Genomic DNA, 21,778 nt, shown 5'->3' on the forward strand with positions numbered 1-21,778 from the left:
CACAGCTGACTACACTAATAAGCACTACACTATTTTGAACAAATAACCATAGTATTCCCATGCTATTCTGGACATACACTGCACGTGTACCATGGCAGTACCATGGTCATTTTAGACTACAACATATTACCATTAGTACCATAGCATACTATCTAACACCATCGAGGTCACTGAAGGCATTTGATGGAAATATTGATGAGTATTATGTCATGTCTGCTACAGCAAATATAGTGTCAGCAATATATAATAATTATGAGTCAATGGAGTAGATATTTCAGCAGAAAGATATTTAAAAGACCTGGTTGTTGCATATTTTTATTAAGATCTAAGTTTTCAACCTTCAGCATCATGGTCAGACATTAACCTGTATGATATGCATCCAAAAACACAAAGAATGTTACGCGTGGAGTCCCAGGAAACTATGAAAATGTATCACATCCCTCCCTGCAACTTATGAGGAAGGGGCCAAATATCAGTTTTACACAAAATGACTCTATCCATCTTCTATCATAACTTCCTTTATTACCTGTTTAGCCCAAAAGAAAATCAAATTAGCACTTCATATACTTGGTGTGTGTGTACGTGAGAGAGACTGAGAGAAAGACTGAAGAAATATGCACAGCAACTAAAAAAGGAGAATCTTTGACTAGTATTTCCATTCCCTCACTTTTAACATGGACGTCAGACAAATTTCCACAATAAAAAGAGGCCTTGATAGATTTTCCAGTGGTGTTGTGCGTGTGGATGTGTCTCTCTCTGGAAGGAAAACGTCTCCATTATTTCCAAGTTCTAAAGAAACAGTTCGAGCAAAAATGTAAAAATTCTGTCATCATTTAACACGGTGGTTGTTTGGACCACTTTTGTGATACTTTTTGGAGTTTTCCATATTGGAGGTTGACTTACTTTCGTAAAGGGATGGTTCCCCCAAAATTGAAAATGATGTCATATATTACTCACCCTCTAGTTGTTCCAACCCTGAATACATTTATATGTGTGGTTGCACACAAAGAAAGATATTTGCAAGAATGTTTGCAACCGACAATTCTGAGGCACCATTGACAACCATATTTTAAATGGTAGACAAAGGTGCCCCAGAACGGTTCGCTTTCCTAAATTCCTTAAAAAACATATTTTGTTCCTTGTGATCTTTGTTCAAAGGCAACCAAAAAATGTACACAATTTCTCCTACTATGGTCAATGGTCAAAATCATCTTGTTGCTCCCATCAGAGAAAGTCTGAGTACATGATGACAGAATTTTCTTTTAGGTTTAAAAGCTTGGTTTGAATGCAAGAATGCAAATTCATTTGCTGAAGTATCTGGAAGAGACATTTTCCAGAGCTTTCTTCCTGAGTAGTTAATGATGTAATTGGTTGCAACTGTAAAATGATGGCACGTTGCCATGGAAAGGAGCCTTAAGTTTACTATCTTTGCTAAACAGCATCAATATCATTGCAGTTAAATTACACAGCAAGCTTGGCCTGCTGTTTACAGTGGTAGCAGGATTTAATAACGGAAAGGCAGGGCTGATGTTATCTCTGATGGGCTGATCTCTGGTGTTTGCTGTGGTCTGGTTCCTCTGTAAATCAAGTTAGGAGCTCAGCGGAACTAACAGGGGCGTTGACAAACACAATGACAGTTTGGATCAAGTATTCTGCATGTCTTTTGGCTGATTTTTCAGGAAAATCAGAATTAAAGGGTCCATGCAACGATGTTTCATGCATTCTGACTTATTTACAATGTTAAACGTGCTTGCTCCTCATGCTTAACACGGTCAACTTGTCAAAAAACGAGTTGGACGTATTGCATGGTATTTCTGTGTTCGTATAGGTTTCGGGAAAAAAAATGAGAACATGAAAATCCATTTCGTAACAAATTTTCTTAGTCCCTTATTGGGGAATTCTCCCAGAAAAGGAGAAAGAAATAGGCCGCCCATGCGTCAGCCAACAAGGGAAGAAGACCCGCTTGCCATCAAGATTGGCTAAACTGCGTCAAGATTGGTTGCGTTGTGGGCGTGCAGCTGCAGTGCTTGTTACGATAGAGATTGGTTTGGTGGTTTGTTTGTTCACGGCATTTCAGTGATGGATGTTATATAAACAGTGGATATATAACGCTGGACATTGAGATTGTTTGAAATTGATAGATGGCGCAGTCCCAGCACTAAAAGATACCGGAAATGAACCGCATATGGTAAGTGAAACTAAGTCATATGTCTGTGTTTTGTTGGCAATCGGCGCGTACGTGCATAATGTAAACAACACAGATTTATAGTGAATCGATAGTTATGCAGGGATTATGTATTGCGATGATGTATTGTGTGCTCGTGATTTAGTACCCCCCGGTATTCTTATTTTTCCAGAAACAGTTGTATCTCTCTTTTATAAATGTGATCAAACTAAATACTCTTCTAAGATACGAAGTATGCAATACTACTCTATTAGTACTCTATAAGATCAAAAGAAAATATGTATGCTTCATTACTTTAAAATGCTTTATATATCGAAGCTTGTTTTTTTTACAAATATAGTTTTTTAAATGCTATGTTTAATATTAATTTTATTATGAATATTAATTATCAACTCATATAATAATTATGCAGCTCATAATAATTACTTCGGAAAATAATTAGAAAATAAAAAAGCTTGGCTTTTAAACGCTGAATTTAACTGAAAAATAAATGTAAAGAATCATTGCTGAACCGCTGTAACGGAAAGGCGTGCGCTGTGGATTTATACTACAAGAAAAGAAAGGATCCTTGGAAAATGGAATGTGGCACAATAATCGTTTACCTTGATTATTTTGTTTTTGTAATTAAAAGGCCAAAATTTACGATTATAATAAATTTTCGATTAATTGCACATCCCTACTTGGTTTAGTTATAAAACTACACTGACGGCAAATTGAAAAAAACAATTGCAGTTCATTTATAACACAATACACAAACAAACTTTTTGATTTAACTAAACATGACGATGATCTATCTTTAATACATATAACTCAGTAACAGCAGAATCAACTTCTAGACAAAAAAAAGCAAGACAAACGACAAAAGGCACATTAGGGCTGTGCACACCCACGACAATTAAGGGTAACAAGACACACCTGGACATTAGGGCGGAGTAACACAAAAGACTACAAAGACCAGTGACATGAACTTCAAAACATAACTTCAAAATAAGAGACATTGCAAGATCAAGACACAGAACCCAGAGACCCAATATTTGGAATAATATCCTATCATCGTACACCTATATGCTCCTCACATATTATTGGAGTACTTTGAAAAACTTGCAATGCACTTTTCTTTTAGCCTACTTTTGATGCTTTTATTCATGGCATTTTCGTGGAGCTTGACAGGTTTGACAGCTAGTTCTTTAAATGTAAGCATTGCTTGGTGATTTCAATATTATGTCAGAACACTTCAAGTTATTGGGTTACTGCATTTATCGCTGAATCTCTCAGCTCAGTGTTCATACCATTCTGGCAGTGAGTTGGTCACATGACCAGAAGCTTCTCAGTGTCCTTTAACAAGCCCACGGGACAAAGAGCGTTTAAAAATAGAACAGACACCCAAGCTGCTCCCATCCATTATAAATGGAAGTAGATATCTAGTCAGCAGGCCTCACCTGCTCCTCACGCACACACAGCAACAACACTGTCACCAATGAGGCCAGTGAACTACATTATGACACACACATTGACAGTTATACAGGTAATACACTTAAAATTGAATAGAAAACATGAAATAAAGAGTATGCCCAAGATTATGTGGTATTATGTAAACACCAAACATAGAAATGTACTACATTTTAGAGTTCTATCTAACGTATGCTGGGCCACCATTAACCCATCTGGGAGAGTAACAGATACCTTGGGCAGGGACTTTGATATGTGCTACCGAACACACACACACACATGCATAGATGTCATTAAGGAAACAGACAGCTGTGTAATTGTCAATGTGAATGACCCGCAGTAGCTTACGTGTGTCTGCATGTGGTGGTGAGGGGGCTATGCCATTAATTGAAATGTAACACTCACATTGATCCAAAAGCACATTCGTGGTCCTGGTCACTTCCACACTTAGCTGATGTCACCACGACCATAGTGTTAACCTGTCGCACAGCGTATCGGAAGCTGTGCTAACAAGTCGTTTTTTCTAAAATAGGTACCGCCAAATAACAGAAAGTAGTCATTAAAACAATGCATACAAGAGAACTTGTGAAAGAGAATCACTTTCAGATGTTTTGTAGCGTGTCTGCTCATTCATCAATTCAGAATGTGTTTGCCAGAGAGTGATCATATTGGTGTGTATATAAAAGTGTGCTCTTTGAGAATTCAAAATAAGACCCTACTGGCCCCCTTATCTGCAGATCTGTTTGATCAAGCGAGCTGTGAATATCTAACTGACAAATCCTTTTGGATTTTGTTAAAGGTCATATTTCCCATGAAACACCCTTTAAATCTGTTGAAGTGATATATTAGGTATAATGATCAGATGACATTTTACTTAAAGGGATAGTTCACTCAAAAATAAATATGCTGTCATAATTTACTCACCTCAGCTTTTTTTTACTTTTTTTAACTGTTCTGTTGAACACACAAGAAGATATTTTGAAGAATGTGGGAAATTGTTCTGGGGCCCCACTGACTACCATGGTAGTTTTTTCCTACTATTTTAGTCAATAGTGCCCCAGTTTGGTTGAACAAAAACTAAATATTGAAGGTGAGTAAAAGATATTTTCATTTCTGGGTGAACTGTTCCTTCTGACCAATCTCTTCATATACCTTGAGATATTATGTCTCAAAGTAAAGCGTGCTTTATGTTATTAAACCGTATATGAACTGTCTATAATGGAGTTTTGTCTGTTTATTTTTCTAATTTGATTACCAAAGGATGTCCTTAAAATTGTCACTAATTCACAAGCCAAAATGAATTGATGTCAACAGGGCAAACTCTAAAGGCTGAAGTATAGTTCCCTATTTACGCGTACAGTGCGCGTGGCGCGTATAGTAGGCGCACCCTCGCGAATGTGTGTTACATTTCGTACAGTACTTAGTTTAACCAGCGGGTGGTGACCGTGTCCTGGGAGCATCGATTCAAGGTAGTAGAAGAAAACGTGACCCCTGTAGACCCGAAGAAGTATTGCAATATGTCGTAATGTGCATGCGTCAAAACCTGTGTGTACGCGTATGAGTCGAAAGCAGTATACTTTGCAAGGATGTGCGTTCGGACGCGTAAAAAAAGAAGTATACCCCATGCTTAAATCTAATCCTTGAACCATGAGTAACCATGGTAATACTTACTGAATTGAAAATCCGTGTCTAATCCAACACTCCACAAATCGGGGGCTGAATCCCCAAATCTGCTAAACTGCCACAGTAGAAAATGTATTTGCCAGCAATTGAATGCAGTGACCTCTCATTTAACTGTGACTTGGAGAGTAAAAACTGCAGAATGTGCCTTGCATATAGTCATAATGGAAATAAAGCCATAATAAAATCCTACTTGGAACCTCCTCTCTTTATTAAAGGTGCCCCAAATTCTTAACACTTTCAATACATGCAAGTGCATAAAGAAGTCAAGAGCAACCAGACAAAAAGCATTATAGCATCACTGATCGTGGAAGTCCTTGCCCCCTAAATGGAGTTTGTGGCACAAGAGACTTTGTTTTGCACACAGCGAGGATGGCAAACTTCATGTGCTTTTCAAGTGTAACGTTGAAAGGCAACAACTGAATTATGGCAGAATCAGATGGGTCAAGGATCTTAGCATCCCATTAGTTCCAGATGGGAATTCTCTACGTTCATATTAGGCAACCGATGAGGAGACATCATAGTTCTCTAAACTCCTTCTACTGTTCTTCAAGTCGATGTACGCAGGTGACATCATTCAAGAGACTGGAGAGCACAGCTGGAATATAGAACCGTTTTTCCATTTCTAGCCTCCAAAAGAAAACACAATGAGTGGTGGAAAACTTTCCATCATAAAGAGGCATGACTGAAATGATGGACACTTAACAGGTGGAAGGTCATAGCTGATTCTGTCAGAATATTATAATGTTAGGCTGTTTAATCTGACACTCAATGTATTTGGAGATGTCAGTTGAATCAATATTGAAATATGTGATGACCTGGTTTAGTTAGTCTATTTGAAACTCTCGAGCCCGTCCTATATTTTACTATTAAGGTCATAATGCTGAGAAATGACAGTTGCTCTAATAGAAAGGCAATAAGGAAAGTGGGTTATTCCGATAACAGACACACCTGAATCAAGCAAACTTTAAAGACGCTCTCACTCACCACTAATACAGAAATGCGCACCACCTCAGAGACGCTCTGACGCAATTCCGCCGCGGTGCCGGGTTTACTCAGACCGCGCGTGAACTTTCGCGTCTCGGGCTGACCAGACAACGCCATCGCACCTTGAGCTGAATTTTAACCAAGAGTCTGCGGATACATTTCTATAGTGACACGCAATCTTCCAACGAAGTCCTCAGTTGCGACCTGTTCTGAAACGACGCATTCTTGGTCTTCACACCATGCGTCGGTCATCTTCGGCACTTCATACTTCTGCGTTTGTTTCCGAAGCGTCGGATTCCCCACACGACGAAACAGAAATGCTTGGTTACCGTAACGCACTCACGCGAATGAGCGTCAGATCCCCGGAGTCCCGAGCCGCTCCGTGCTAGATTGCGTGCGCGTGCGAGTGCGCGTTGAGACAGCGACACCCCTCTGAGTTTAAACAGCAGAAATTCAAGGTCCGGTAGAGGGTCAGTTCAGCACCTCGTGCTGTCCTGAACTTGAGATTGAATGTGGTTACTAAAGTCTTTTTTCATTAGAAGTCTTTATTTTAGTATCTGCGTATGTAAAGCAGAACATTGGCAGGAGTTTTAAGTTATGAAGCATTAATGCGAGCTTTATCGGTAGCGCATCAAAGTGTAGCAAGTATAATTTTGACATTTATGAATTTAATGCTTATTATAGAAAAACATGCCCTCCTATGGATCATTGAATGTGTAACGAGTTTTAATGCGCCGTCTAGTGGTGAAACAGTCATATTGAACTTCCAAACGATTGATGATAGCAAAATCTTTTAATTATGCAAATGCAAAGCATCATTGAAATAAAGTTTGCAAATACCATACAATCTGCACCTTGTTATACAATATATCACAATTTTTTAAATGTCTCAGCAAAGGGGTAAAAAATGATTGACCACAACACGATTACAACAATTGTGTTCACGGGAGAATAACATCACAACAACACTCGCATACATACAAATGCATAAACACGCACACATTACAGAGTCCAGGGTGAAAATATATTCTGCTCAATAAGATAATTGTAAGACATGCAGCAGTCATGTGCGGATAATACGGGACAGTGCTTATAGGATTAAAATGACAATGTCCATTTAATTATCACTGACATGCCAGAGCAGATCATAAATACAATAATTCTCAATGTCAAACCAAAGCTGCTCCGTCTTTGTAAAACGCAGCTCTTGTGTGTTGTGCTTTTTCATCAAATGATCGAAACGGTCACATGACAATCCCCATAACATCACATACGAACATGCAGCACAAAAACCTTTCACACCACTTGAGACAAGACACAGGAACACGAGGATCCTTCATCTCATTCACACACATAGAAAACGAGCGAATAACAAGCAGGTCCGAAGCATGTCATTAGACATCTTAACATGGTGATCCAGAACACCAAGTGGTCCAGATCAAGTGCAGCGTTGTCTTTTGTACAAGTAAACTTGAAATTGTACAGAAAGCAGAAAAGTGCGACTTCAGTAGAGTTAAACCATTTATAAATATTTTCTTGTATTTGATGCAAAGAGATATGTTGTGTTACCACAGTGAAATTAGGTTTCATACATGTCAAAGCTCGTGGGAAGATGATAGTTAATGTATTCAGCAGGTCTGCATGGGTAAAAGATTAAAGCTTTGTTACATTGCAATGAGATTTGTTCCGAGTCATACAACACTGTACTTCTCCTAACATTTTACTCTTAACATTACTTCCCAATAATGTTTTAATGTATTTTATGAAGATTGTGCTAACATGGAGCAAATTTTAGGAGATTCACTAGGGAATTTCCATTTCAAAGATTGTATTGAATCTACTCTATGTTTTTCAGGCCTGGAAATCACAATTTCAAAATTCCCTGATATTTCCAGGTTTTCCATGACTTTGGAAATGTGATGAAGTTTTCATTGACGTTAAGTTAAAAGTACTCACCATTTTTACAAATGTGACCCTGTCTTTGAAAATTATGTTTTTGTCATAGTCATAAAATGACAAAAATGGGTAAAGTAAGTCTGTTTCTCTGTAAATAATAGATGATATCGCCACTGTCCTTCTGAAACCTTGTATCTCCATATTTTGTCATTTAAATTTTTTGCCATAAATTATTGTTATTAGTCACTCTTTATGTTTGTCACTGGGTTTTGCAAATATCTAACCAATAAAAAATATTAAAAGTGCTTGTCAACTTTAATATTGCAAACTTGTGACAACACAGTATTTGAGCATTTAAAAAGTACAGCATTTTTTTTTCAATTTCTTGAAAAACTGAATTTCGACATCCAAGGTCTCATAAAAACAGACTATACGATAGCTTTCGATATACAGTCGTAAAATGTTCATGTCTGAAATTAAATTACTTGATTGAAAACCGTAAATCATAAAAAAATGACTTGAGCTGGGTTTTCACAGACAGGGTCTCCAACTGATCTTGGATCTGATTTATAATTTTCTTTCCGAAAAAGTGCACCAAATAATAAAGACGTGATTGACGAAAAACAAACAAATGCACATCAAAAGATCGCGATAGCTGCATAGCTCTTTTCATTGTAAAGCCGCTAAAACTCGTCCTGTACTTATTACTGAGGTGCACATACGTCTCCACAGCCTTCAGAAATCTTCAGTTTTTGTCAAATGAAAGTGAGGTTAAAGTTCAAAAGTCACAATCATTGGGATCTGTGGAAAAGTGGGATCCTCCCCGACCGCCTAAATACACAGCTGAGGCTGATTTGGGTCTGCTGGTACCGGCCTGATTCTGACCTCCATGACGACTGTTGTTTTTGACTTCAGCATCCAGGTTTTCCGTGGTGATAATCCAGCTGGCGGGACGCCACTTCTTGAGAGCGTAAGGCGTCTTCACTCTCTTCTTGATTTTATCTGCCGATCCCTCCGACACATCCCCATCAGATCTGCCTCCTGTAAAAATCAAACTTTTCTTTGAGGCTCAATTGTATTTAATGGATTTAATATATATTTTCTATACTTACCTAGTAAAGGCAGTGTGGTGATGGACAGATCCAGCGAGTTGGGCCTCTCGGGTCTGCGCCCCCTGTTCTGTCTGAGGAGAGCCTCTCCGTGTATCTGAGGTTGGCTCTGGGCCTGTGGGGGAACCGTGGTCGGGGCAGGACGGGTATCAGGTGGTGCAACCGGCTCCGTGTTAGATGCGGATGAAGCTTCTCCTGTCGAACCAACATTCTCGTTGCTCTCTCCTCCATCCCGTTTAGCCTCAGCGTCTCCATCCCCCTCTCCATTGTTGTTATTGCTGTTGTTATTATTTGCGTTGTCAGGACATGCCTCTCTTCTCAGAAGAGGCTCTTGTTCGTCAGAGCTAGTGGTCAGCAGGCTGAAGGTCAAGTCAACTGAACTCCCCCCTCCCGCTGGCTCGGGTACCGATCCGGACGCGTATTTGTTAGCCGTTACCGCGGCTTCATTGCTGGCAGCCGTGATCGGCTGGGACTCATGGGGTGGGTTCACCGCATAGGCTTTGGCCACGCCCATCTCGACTTTCTTCAGATTGGACTTGCCAAGTTTTACAAACTTCATCCGCAGCGAAGATGTTTTCGCGTGGAGGCTCAGGCTACTCGGTCTCTTAGGGACGTTTTGCTGCTTGGGTAAGATGGTTACAGGGGCGTCGGCATTGCGACTGGAACCCTGCGACCCTGAAGCTTCAGAAGCCATGTTCATGAGGGGGTAGAACGGGCTGTGTGAGGTCAACGTTTCCGGAGAGCAGAACTGTTTCTGGGAATGTTCCATAAGGCTCTCATCAGAGCTTTCCCGCAGGTTCTTCTGGACTTCGCTTGGGTCCAGCTTGGGAAGCTCTAGGTCTTCCTGGGTCAGCTGAATAAAGGAATGACCAATGCTGCCCCCTGGTGGAGGATGACCGGCAGTGCAGGACTCTGAAACCGGAGTGGAGCATTCCATGCCGGGCTGCCGTAATTGGGCCTGCTGCCATTCGTAGTTGATGCAGTTCCTGTTCTTCTCTGCCGGATTAGACCCTCCAACTGAGGGTGGGTCAGCAGAGGTGTCATGGTCTTCGGTGTGTATGGATGAATATTCAGGGTGGGAACCCACGGGTGTCTGTGGTCCAGTAGAGATGTTTCTAGAAAATAAAAGTTCACGAGATACAAAAAAAGTATACAACCGCCAGTTACCAAATCTGAATATTAATTAATTTATTAATATTAATTTTTCTTGTGTGTTGGACCCAATTTCAATGTTTGCTCAAAAATAATAAAATAAAATATGTTTTTTATTCTCAGGTGGGGATTGTTGAAATCAATCAAATTACAACTTATTAATTATCTTTAGTGCTGCAGTGATTATTGGTTATCGATTACCTATGGTTATATAGCGCAGTGTTTGGGTTGAGAGCAGGGCTGGATGATTTCTCTCGCCCCCATATAGAAAGAAGCTCGGTGAGTCTCTGCTCTGCGCATTGAGCTGTGAGTCGTGCTTCGGCATCCTGATCCCAGCAGTCCTCCATCGTCTCTTTCATTAAGCGCACAGTCTGCGTAACAAGCACAAACGCACATATATATCAAAGATGCGTTACCATTCAATAAGCCGTATGTTTGTGTTCACATTTCTCACCAGGCTATTCTCTTTCCAGGCTTCTGGAAATTTGGGTCTTTCTTTTTCTCTGGACACAAGCGCCTGCATGTCCTCTATGGTCGGGTGGTTGCCCACTTCTGCCTGAAATGCCATCTGAAACGCTGGCACAGTCTCACCTGATGTGAAAGGAGAAAGCACTTAAAAACAAACAATTACCATGACACGGAAGCACACGTGTATGTGTTTACCCAAACCTGGGAAGAGGTCAGAGCAGCGCATGAAAGTCTCCCAGTAGAGCAGACCCAGTGCGTAAACGTCCACCTGTTTCAATGCAGTCTCGCAATCTCTCAGATTGACAGCGCCTTCCAGCACTTCTGGGGCCATGTAGCGCACCGTACCAACCTAGAACGTATCACAGAACGTAAAAAGAAACTCATTGTGTGAAACACCGCGCTGGATTGCTTTAAACTGGACCGGTGTGGGTTGTATTTGCTGACCTCACTGATGGAGCAATTGTCCTCGTCTCCCTGACCCGGCGGTCTCTTTTCCGTCAGAATCATGGCCAGTCCAAAATCACTGATCACACATGAACCATCTGCCTTCACTAGCACATTCCTACTGTTTAGATCCCGGTGGGATACGGCGGGTTTATACACATCTAACAATAAGAGGAAGGGAGAGTGGAAGGGAAGTGGAAGGGGTGGTGGTGATGACAGAAACATAAACAGAGGAGAGAGAAAATGAGAATAAAATGCATTATTATAACAGCCACTAGAAAGCGCTAGAACACACTAGTGAGGGACAAAACAAGAATACAGAATAACTCAACATGATATGCTGTCCAGCAAATTATACAGCTATTATACAGTAAAAGCGACATTATATAAAACAACATTAATCAATATTGAATTGCTTATTAGGAATAATCCTCATTACTATTTCTTCTGCTACGTAATAAGGTTCATAACCCGGTTAAGGTCACAGGCGTGGCTTGCACACATATTATTTTGAACAAGGAACATCCAATCAGCGAACGGCCAGCTAGAAACCAGCCATGTTGTTCCAAAACCCAGTTTTAGCTAGATTTAGCAGGATGACTGCATTGAAATGAAAAGACAGCATTGCTTGCTCCTTCCCTTTGGTCTCTCTATCTCTCTGTTTCATGCACTTTTCTGACACGAACAGCATCTAACAAACAGCATCATTAACTTTCTTATTGAAAAAAATAAAAAGGACACCTCTGCTATCTAGTTTTGTCAAGCTGAGACTATAAATAAAAAACACACTTACATTCACATCTATACTGTGACTTGAGGATCCATTAAGCACTCGAATCAAAATTTTATACACAACTGGTCAAAAGTTTAGGATAATTTCACAAAATAAATTTGTATGATCTTAAAAATCTTTTTATCTCAAGGTGTTTCAATGCTTGAATTGATTTATGTAAAAAATATAATTTTGCCAACATATTAATTTCTTTCATTAGAAAACTACATTTGTATTTTTAAAAATAAAATATTTTGAAAACCATTTGTCGGGACTCGTAAGCAAAATACAAATCTTTGTCTACATAATATATGTGTACTGTGTGTAATAATTAAAACATACACGCATACATTGAAGAAATATTTACATTTTTGTGTACATTTTTATATTTATATATAATTTATAGTTATATCATTTTTCTAATAATTATATAAGCATGTGCGTGTACTTATAAATACATAATTATTTTTCACAGTACGCTTATATTATGTAAAAAAAATTGACAGCTCTAAATGAAATATTTGGATCAAATAATAAATCAAAAGCAACCAGAAAACAGTCCAGCATAGATGGAAATATCTTCAATGTTATTTAAAAAGCATCCCAGGTCGAGACCTCAAGCTAAATTTACAATTGTGCTGAAGGTGACAACTATAAAGATTTGTTTGGTTTTTTTGGATTTTTGTGGGAATAATGTTGGAGTCACAACATTATTCCCACAGTTACAATCGTGTTGTTCAATTGTTCTAAAGTTAAATATTATTCTAAAATGTGGCAAAATATAAAGAATGAGTAAGTTATCCTAAATTTGTTTATTATGTCTGTCAATTCAATGCATTAATCCATTGAGTTGAAAATGTGTTGATCTTGCTAAACAAAGGTTTAACAAACCTAAACAAAACGAAGGTTTAGCAAACCTAAGCAAAACCCGGACTGGAGAGTGCACGTGTCCACTCTGTGTCCATTAGAATCCGGTTAGAATGCGTTTTAATTCACGTTATGTGATTATCAGCATGAATGCAATATTTTTTATTTCAATAGTCAATAAAAACTAATTTATGCTTTAAATGACTTTCAATAGTGAGATATTCACACGTCCACTAGTCATTCCATGTATTCGCTGCATGGAAGAGAACCACTTGGACATTCTTTGAAACATCTTCCTTTGTGTTCCACAGACAAAGGAAAGAAAATCATATTAGTTTGAAGTGCAATGAGAGAGTAAACAAACATCTTTATGTTCATTTTGAGTGGATGAAGCGTTTGTGTATTTAATGCGTGTCTCACCTCCTCTTCTTATCTCTGTGTGCAGGTACGCCAGGCCGCGGGTGACCGAAAGCGCCAATCGACAGCAGCTCAGCCAGTCCAAGGTACATCCGTTGAGATACGTGCACAGAGAGCCCTGGGAAAAACAAGTGAGGGAGTATTCCATTCAGAGCAAAGCAACTGCTACATACAGGGAGGAACGCCAAAGAGGGGGGGGGGGGGTAAAGCATAGAGTAATAAAAAATATAAGCTGTGTATCTCAGAGTTACAGGAGAAATATTGCACACTCCTGCCCTACCACAGTACTACCTCGGGGATGCCATCTGTCGCCATGGCAACCTGGGTTTAGTCCACAGGAAGCACAGGAAGACAGCCCACGCTTATGAATAATTGAATAAATCTCAGCTCAGTCGATAATCTATAAAATTGTTTGTGTATGTTTATGCAACGAGAGCCCAAACACACACAGGGTTAAATAATGACACTAAGCTGAACTGCCACAGATCGTAACGCAAAGAATGAGAGAGTAAATAAAGATCTTAAGAACAATTACAGGAAGACGGTGAGAGAGTTTGTGCGATATCTGAAGATCAAATCACGCTTGTGAGACCATCTCTGAGATTTCTAAATATAACCACAAAATAAATGCCAGCGCACACACTTTTGGAGCTACAGTGTGATGTAGAGAAAACGACTGTGGGAAATAAAATAGGAACAAGGGATGGGAAATAAATAAAGAGTTTGTTTGGAAAAACAGATCATTACGTTATTTACATATTCAAAAATCATTATTTATTGTGTTAGTTGGCTGTATTTGTTAGAGTTTATAGTACTTTTTCAAAGCAACCCAACTGCAGTTGATATTACTTGAAATGCACAATAAAAAATCGTTAAAAAATCTGCTTTGACAAATTAACTCTTCAAATGCAAACCGGAATCGAGCAGGATTTTCTTTTGTCCAGCTAAATTTCACCTTTTTGTACACCAGTGCAGTTTAAGGTTTGTGTTCTCGAGGCACTCACGTGAGGGTAAAACTCCAGCTGGAGAAGAAACTCCGTCCTCCCTTCTGTGCCGATGCGTTCCGCGCTGTCTAGGAAGCGTGCTATGTTATCGTGCTCCAGTAGGAGGCGATAAATCATCCTCTCGTTGGTAAACTGCTGGCGGTTAGCTGCAATGAAAACTTTCACCGCCACAGATTGTTCATCCAGCGAACCGCGATACACCGAGCCGTACCGACCTCTGCCAATCAGCTGTAAGGAAAAACAAATTAGAATTCAGCCAGAAGAGTTGATAAACCTAGACTGTGACGCATTCAATTAAATCAAGTTTTTATTTTACATTTGCTTTTCAGTGTTTGCATTTCTGTTTAGTTAAGGGAATGCAACTTAGGGCATTTTGATTTTGTCTACGAATCAGACAAATAAAGAGAACTTCTGAAACAATGTATCTTGTGTTATTATTTAAATGTTTCTATTTGTAAATCGTGAGAAATTTTTAATTTTAAACAGTGACTGTGTCTGGCAGTAGCATATCAATGGTGCCATATCCGCGTTACCAAAGACACTAGATCGAAAGCCTGCAACCTTCAGCGGAATGTAGGAAAGGAGAAAAGTGGCTGTAATTTGAATGGCTTATGCGCCACACCTGATTCGCAGTAAGCCGTTACGCATTCTCCAGACCTTGCATCTCCAAAATAAAACAGTCTCTGGCGTTAACCTCAGTTTACGCTTTTAGTACAGTAGAAACCATGACAACACCGTGTCGTGGACAAATGTGAAAGTATTAGTTTGTAGCTTCTATAAAGCGACTCTCTTGTTTTGCGCAGTCATTATGGAGCACAATTATTCTTTACTGTTTGCAGATTGCGGGTTCTGTCAACAAAGACATTTTTACTAGACAGTGATGCTGATCTTGCAAGTGTTTGACAAGAAGGGTAGCAACTGTCTCGATTCCGTTACTGACAGAAAACGTATGATGACTATAAAGATCAACAAGGTTAAGTCTTATTGTTTAAAGGTCTTTTTCATAATTTTGCACAAGTGTCATGTATATATTTACTCAACAAGCAGTAATAGTTTTTAGATCATCTGACTAAATAGAATTTATTTTATGAATTACGTCTAATGCATCTAATTCATTTAATAAAATAAAATCATGTCATCAAACGCAACATTTATAAAACTTTATAAATTAACACCATTCATAAACATAGTTTCTCATTAACGTCTGATTGATAACTAATGGTGGAGTCGAAGATGACAGTTCCCATTATTCTACGCTCCTTCACAGCCTCATCAAGCTACGCCGTTGTTGTGAACATTTCTGTTTTGAATGTGGGCCCTCTAGTGCCGGATCTTACAAACTGCGCCTTTAAAAAGGAAATGTCTGTATAAAAAAAATAAGATGAGGACAATAAGAGAGAAAAGATTTGTGATTGGTGTCATGATTGGTGTCATGTACCTCCATAAGTTTAACGTTGTCTAGATCTGAAGATGGAGGGGAAGACACAGACTCCAGCACATCCAGACTGTGCAGAGTGTGTTTACCGTGCCCTGCACACACACACACACAGACGTATAAATCCACATGTGCACAAGAAAATATAAATGTTAAGCAGGGAATGTAACATCTCTATGGGAACTCACTTCTAAAGATGTAGAAGAAAAGCAGAACAACAAGCACGGCAAACATGAAGGCGGTTGCTAAGGGGACAACTATTGCAACCTGCCGGCGAGAGTCTTGAAGGGGTCAAAAAAACAGCATGAGTTGTGCAGAAAGTTATTTACGAACAAATATTCATAATGCAAATATTCAGTATCAGTTTCAAGAGTGGGTTACGACCACAAGGATGTACTGTGTGTGCGTGTGACCTTATGAAAATAGTTTAATAGCGACAATACAAGACAATAAAAATAAAATAATGGAGATTGAATGGTCAAGGTTTTTTTTGTTACGCAGACACACTCACATGGAGGCTGTGCTGTGGTGAGGGTCGGGAAGCCATCGGTGAAGTTCAAGTTGCACATGTCCTTGTTGCAACAGCAGAAGCGAAAGATTGTATTGTTGACCGCTTGCGGCGGGTTGGTCACCACGCAATGGCTGTCGCACACTGGAGGGTTATCACTGCCTGTCCAGCAACCTGTATTAAATTGAGGACACGGAAATAGGTGAGACTAGTTATGTATTTGTGGTTTTCATTTTTGTTTTAAGAGTGTATTACCCTGCATCACTATCTGGAATTCATTATTTCCTTCCCTCCAGAGTCCAAAGCATCGGTGATCACAGCGAATCGTAGCGTTCTCATGAAAGACAGTCCCTTCTTCGGATTCCTTCTGCAGGTCTCCATATTTTTCTCTAAATCGCTCTGTCTGGGTCTCTGGTTGTTTCGTGTAAGCGCACTCCCTCTGCCCGCTTTGAGCAGCTATGGAGAAACATGACATGAGTCAAAAGGGGATTAACGCTACAGTTTCACAAAAGCAGACAGTATTACGCATTAGAATATCCTTTTCAATTCAATGCCCTTTAGCAATGGCTATATTTACAATGTAGCACAGTACTTGGTCCCTGTCGCTCAATCCTTAGTGTATACAACAGGTGTTTGACACTATCGGTCCAACAGCACAGGAGGAAAAACAAGGGAGTTATGCGAGTGATGACTGCTATATGACCATCGGTTGTTTTGTGAGAACAAAATTCCCAAAGCATCTCACTGACGGGCAGGGTCAGACAGGCAAGTAGGTGATGTTTTCAACAGTGTTTTTATTGTTTCAAGGGGGCGATTTCGGACAAAGCCACTATCTGAGAGGAATGCCAATATAATTTATCTCAGAAGGGAGCTCAACTTTTGTCCAAGGTCATTCTTGGCTGTGATGTCCACAGAGACAGGACTCCCACCAGTGTTCTTACATTGTATCGCCTACTTTCTGATAGCAACAAAACCAAGCTGTTACTCGAAAGACACATTTTATCACATACATATATTTTGCCAACAGATTTATGTACGTGCAAACACTCAGGCATACGCAAACACATATGGGCATATTCATATACTGTATACACGTCCACAAAATAACACATTATTGCACACATTATAGACCATTTTGCAAGGCGTAAAAAACACTGGTTAAGATCACTTCATGTTTCAATTTTTAAAACACTTCCCAGAAGTTAGAATCTGTTGAATTATGTTAGAGGTAGAGCCCACTGTATTGCAACCTGTAGCCAAATGACTTTCTAATGACTTTTATTTTGTATCTATTCTTTTGTAGAATCCGTTGCATTGCATCCATCGAAATTCTGTAACAGGAAATAGGATTACAGTCATAGTATTTTAATCACAGATTAGTTTTTCCGGGAATGTGTAAGTAAATTATTAAAAAAGTTGTTGTAACGCACATTACTGAGATTGTAAGGGTATATTTTATTAGTAAGGCGTTATATTACTGCGTTATAGCTAAAACTAATATATCACTGTAATATTGTTACATTAGTAATGCATTACTCCCAAGACCGGTCTTAAATACATATACAATGTATAAAACACGTGAATACCTAATGTACAGCGTACCAAGAAGCATTTATAACACGCATACACACTGCTCAGTGAAGCAAAAAATATATTCTTATAAATTGTACAGAACAAGCCAATGGTGCTTTCTGACACCGGACACATCAACCTAATGAGCAGTCAGCCAATAGGAAGCTTAGCCTCAGACGCAGGTTGACTTATCGGGATAATGAATGTGGTCTATTCATCCTTCTTGGTATGAAAGAGACAAGCACCTCAGGGCGTAAAACTGTGTGGGTTTTTGTGTCTTTGAAGATGACTGTCTCTGACAGTATTAGTTGGCAAAACTTGCTACAGCATAAAAGGGAAAAAAACATCTTAAAAATGTTCACTGCAGCACCAAATGGACCATTGATGTGTTGTTAAACTCCATGCCAACTTTATACTCCCTCCTCTTCACAAATCTCCTAAATTATATCAAATTAAAAACGTAAATAAGCAACTCAACAGCAAACAAAATTCAACTCAGTGAAGTGTATAATTCATGACTCTCCACTTCTAAAGCGCAGCAACATGCTCACGACCTACATTCTGATGCCAGTCCAAAAAAAACCTTACTACAATCTGTCCAACCATCCATTCTTTCACCACTCAGCTGCTCTACTTAACTATTTGAGCACACCGAAAACATGCACAAATTGAAAAATATGAATGTGTCTTCAGAAAGTGAATGAGTCAGAGGTGAATAACAGTCAGTGGCTTGGGGCGGACTTGTACCCGGCATCCCATAATTTCCAGAACAGGAACACAGCAAATGTATGAACCCGCCTGTATGACACGAAAAAACATTAGTAACCAAACAACATTGGCCCCCATTGACTTCCATTGTGTTGACATAAAAGTCATGATTTTTACTTTTGGGTGAAGTACCCAGACATTTCTACACTGTAAAAAACCTGAAATGTTCTGGCTGCTGTAAAATTAAGTTCTTCTAGTAAATTTAGTCTTTTTTGCCGTACTTCAAACATATGTAAAATCAAAAGAATCCGGTAAAATTACAGTATTTGTTACATTTTCTGTGAAAACACCTAAGAGGTCATTCTGTAAAATTACCTTTTTTACATTGTAAGTAAAAATTCGTAAAAACAACAGTAAGATTCTGTAAAATTGTTGTTTTATAACAAGTGTGCCTGGAATTTTTTCCTCTCTTTTGAAAATTATAGTCTGCCATCATTTTTCTATTTCATGGGAGAATATAGGGGAATTATTTTTAGCCGAACTGTTTCTTTTAAATGCGGAAACTGCAACTTCCCGCATTCCTTCTCTTTGAAGATAAATGATACACTGTAAAAAAAATCCCGTAAAAAACTGAAAAAATGACCAGTACATTTTCCTTTATTTTACGGACATTTCCGATAATGCTGAAATGTAATTTACTGCAGTGTAAAATAGTGGTAAAACAACTGTAAAAATGAATTATTATGAATATAGTATATTGTGCCCTATTTTACGGATTTATTTTAGAGTGTACGTTATCCGTGACACATCTGATGCAAGTAAAAGTACTCAACAAATCACAACTACCATGACTCTTCACAAGTCACTGTGTAAAGAAACATGACTGTTTCTATGGCAACATGTACGGTTGTGTAGAGATGCACAACCTGCACAGATATCCTGACTGCTTCACACTATGGAATGTGGTGACTATTTCACGAAACACATAATAGAATTACAGTGTAGGAAACTGTTCACACACACACACAGGTTATGATGTAAAAATTCTGCAAGTCAAGAACGCTGAAAAAAAGTCCAGAGTGAATTCAATGTGAGTGTTTAGCTCCGTTGAGCAATGCACTGTCCTCAGGCTCAGATATCTATTTGAGCAGAAATTTGGCTCTGGTTCATAGTCATATTGCAGGGTTAGCTGTGGAGGAGGCCGAACCGTAAGCCACGATGTGTACATTGATGTTTCAAACCACACAATGGGAAGTCAATTTTCAAGCGTTTAACGGTAGATCGGTGTCTAGCTTTTCATTTGACCCGATCGTGAACCAGAGCAGGGTCGGATCTTATCTGTGTGATGCTCAGAAGCTCCACTGCAGCTCTGGGGCTGGTGCCAAACAAGGGCACACACACACACACACACACACATAAACATAATGGACACAGTGGCACACACAAATATATAGACACATGTGTTTGTACACACTCAAAAACAAGCAACGTTGTTTGATATCATCAGGACGAACCCGGTTTGCTGACATACACCCACCACTGTGTTCCTAATCCTAGTACACAAACACTCATTTACACGCACACACACACACACACACACACACACACAGGAAATACAGAGTTCATGATGGATGAGGGAGGCAGGGAGACACATAAACAATGCTCTAAATTACGCCTACCTTTTGAGAAGATATGAATTATTCGTAACCAGGGGTGGGGGACATCATTTTTCTTTACTTTTGATATAAATGTCATTGTTACTTACCAGCCACTGGACCAAGAACGACCAACACGGTAAACAGTCCAATGTTGAGAATCGTCATTCGGCCTTCAACTGCCATGTTTCCTCGGTTGTCCTCTTCAAAGTCTATATTTTTGTGTCAATTTGAAATGAGTCTAGTGGCGAGTGGTTCGAGCAAAAACGGTCTTTTGAATCCAGCATCACAGTGATGTTAAAAAAGACGCCCCCACAAGTTGCTAAACATTTTTAAATGACCAAGTGAAACTCGTTTAAATCACAGTCCAAAACTATACTGTCGCGTTAATATTCATTTGTTCCTCACCAAGCATCCACTGTCGCCACATGTAAGACCGAAAAGTCTGTGTGTGCCGTTGTATAAAAACAATGAACGACCAAACTTCGTCCTCCTTTCCTTTGTTCCTCAGGACGCACTTTAAACATTAGAAAGAATTTCGACTTCGCCCATAGTTACACGGGACATCCCGAGACCGCACGTCTCCTCGAAGGTAACACGCAGCCCTGGAAAGGGAAACATCCGTTTCGCGATGCCGGACTGTTAAAATGTCTATTTCTCGTCATGGTCTTCCTCGCGTTCGTTATCTTTGCATCTTCGTTTCAGGAATGTGGTATTGCGCCGAGAAACGGCACCTTTGTGCGATTTTTCGACCGCACATCAAACAACGGGACGGTAAACCGAAGACGGTCGGGGAAGGTACAGCGAACCAGACACTGACTGGAAACGCCTCGTCTTCGGATTGTCTCAGCGATCCGATTGTTCGATGTGGGGGCTGATTTGTAAGAGAAAAGAGACGAAGCGCCTTCACGCGGCAGACTGGAAGAATTACAATATAAAAGGCTTTCGAGGTGAACCCGGATGATAAATACAGACTCTTTAATGGTTTTCTATACAATACCTTTTATAATCAGTTCAAAAAAGGACATTTATCTTCAATAAAAAAATAACTTGAATGAAAAGTAGAAAGTTGATTTAGGAATGATCGAAAGGACTATTCCAATGTTAACGTTACTGTTACAGTGTTAATAAATGTTACAATGTTGCTAAATAAATAAAAAACAAATGCCTTTAGTAATGCAAAATAACTCAAATATTGTGTGTTTAAATACATTTTTATTTGACGTTTGCTTCTATCTTTATTGTATCACAGTTAGTGTGAAATTCAACCAATGAAACGTCTTTCTATGTTTCGCGTAGAGCGCAGGTTTCTTGCGCTGCATCTATTTTAATCCAACTTAACTCAATTTAATATAGCAATACACTTTTGAAGCATCCTCCTGGACAGCCTATACCTGTGTTTTAGCGCCTATCTGCGGTCGTGGACCAGCAGCACACGCGGAGGAAAAACAGCCCCACGCGCCTCAGCAA

The 21,778-nt window shown here is 39.4% G+C and overlaps 2 protein-coding genes across 5 annotated transcripts in view; both read right to left on the bottom strand.

Moving 5' to 3' along the window:
• Positions 1-6,688, bottom strand: part of dock9b (dedicator of cytokinesis 9b) — a 56,784-nt gene extending 50,096 nt beyond the window's left edge. For all 3 annotated transcript variants that reach the window (XM_079460201.1, XM_079460199.1, XM_079460198.1), the window contains exon 1: positions 6,302-6,688. In XM_079460201.1, coding sequence (XP_079316327.1) covers positions 6,302-6,418 — 117 coding nt within the window. In that variant the 5' untranslated portion in view covers positions 6,419-6,688. The remainder of the gene's footprint in view (positions 1-6,301) is intronic.
• A 388-nt stretch (positions 6,689-7,076) lies between these two features.
• Positions 7,077-21,210, bottom strand: bmpr2a (bone morphogenetic protein receptor, type II a (serine/threonine kinase)). 2 transcript variants are annotated; one of them, XM_079461157.1, is made up of 13 exons: positions 20,419-21,210; positions 16,629-16,829; positions 16,377-16,547; positions 16,054-16,146; positions 15,869-15,960; positions 14,431-14,658; positions 13,430-13,544; positions 11,371-11,531; positions 11,128-11,275; positions 10,913-11,049; positions 10,660-10,829; positions 9,310-10,421; positions 7,077-9,238 (listed from the first exon to the last, which is right to left on the bottom strand). In XM_079461157.1, the coding sequence occupies exons 1-13, from the start codon at positions 20,492-20,494 to the stop codon at positions 8,976-8,978; spliced, it is 2,967 nt and encodes a 988-aa protein (XP_079317283.1). In that variant the 5' UTR covers positions 20,495-21,210; the 3' UTR covers positions 7,077-8,975. The 2 variants fall into 2 exon arrangements, with proteins under 2 accessions (XP_079317283.1, XP_079317284.1); XM_079461158.1 differs by lacking the exon at positions 16,054-16,146 and having other exon boundaries at positions 20,419-21,156.
• Positions 21,211-21,778: the final 568 nt, after the last annotated feature.

The sequence above is a fragment of the Barbatula barbatula genome (genome assembly GCF_947034865.1).
Source record: "Barbatula barbatula genome assembly, chromosome: 7".
NCBI lineage: Eukaryota > Metazoa > Chordata > Actinopteri > Cypriniformes > Nemacheilidae > Barbatula > Barbatula barbatula.

What these genes read in the sequence shown, in the direction of transcription:
- bmpr2a (XM_079461157.1), bottom strand. Translation starts at nt 20,494, where the DNA reads ATGGCAGTTGAAGGCCGAATGACGATTCTCAACATTGGACTGTTTACC. An exon ending in ATTCCAGATAGTGATGCAGG is followed by an intron (nt 16,548 to 16,628) that starts GTAATACACTCT and finishes AATTTAATACAG; the next exon opens with GTTGCTGGACAGGCAGTGAT. An exon ending in ACTGCGCTATATAACCATAG is followed by an intron (nt 10,422 to 10,659) that starts GTAATCGATAAC and finishes TTTATTTTCTAG; the next exon opens with AAACATCTCTACTGGACCAC.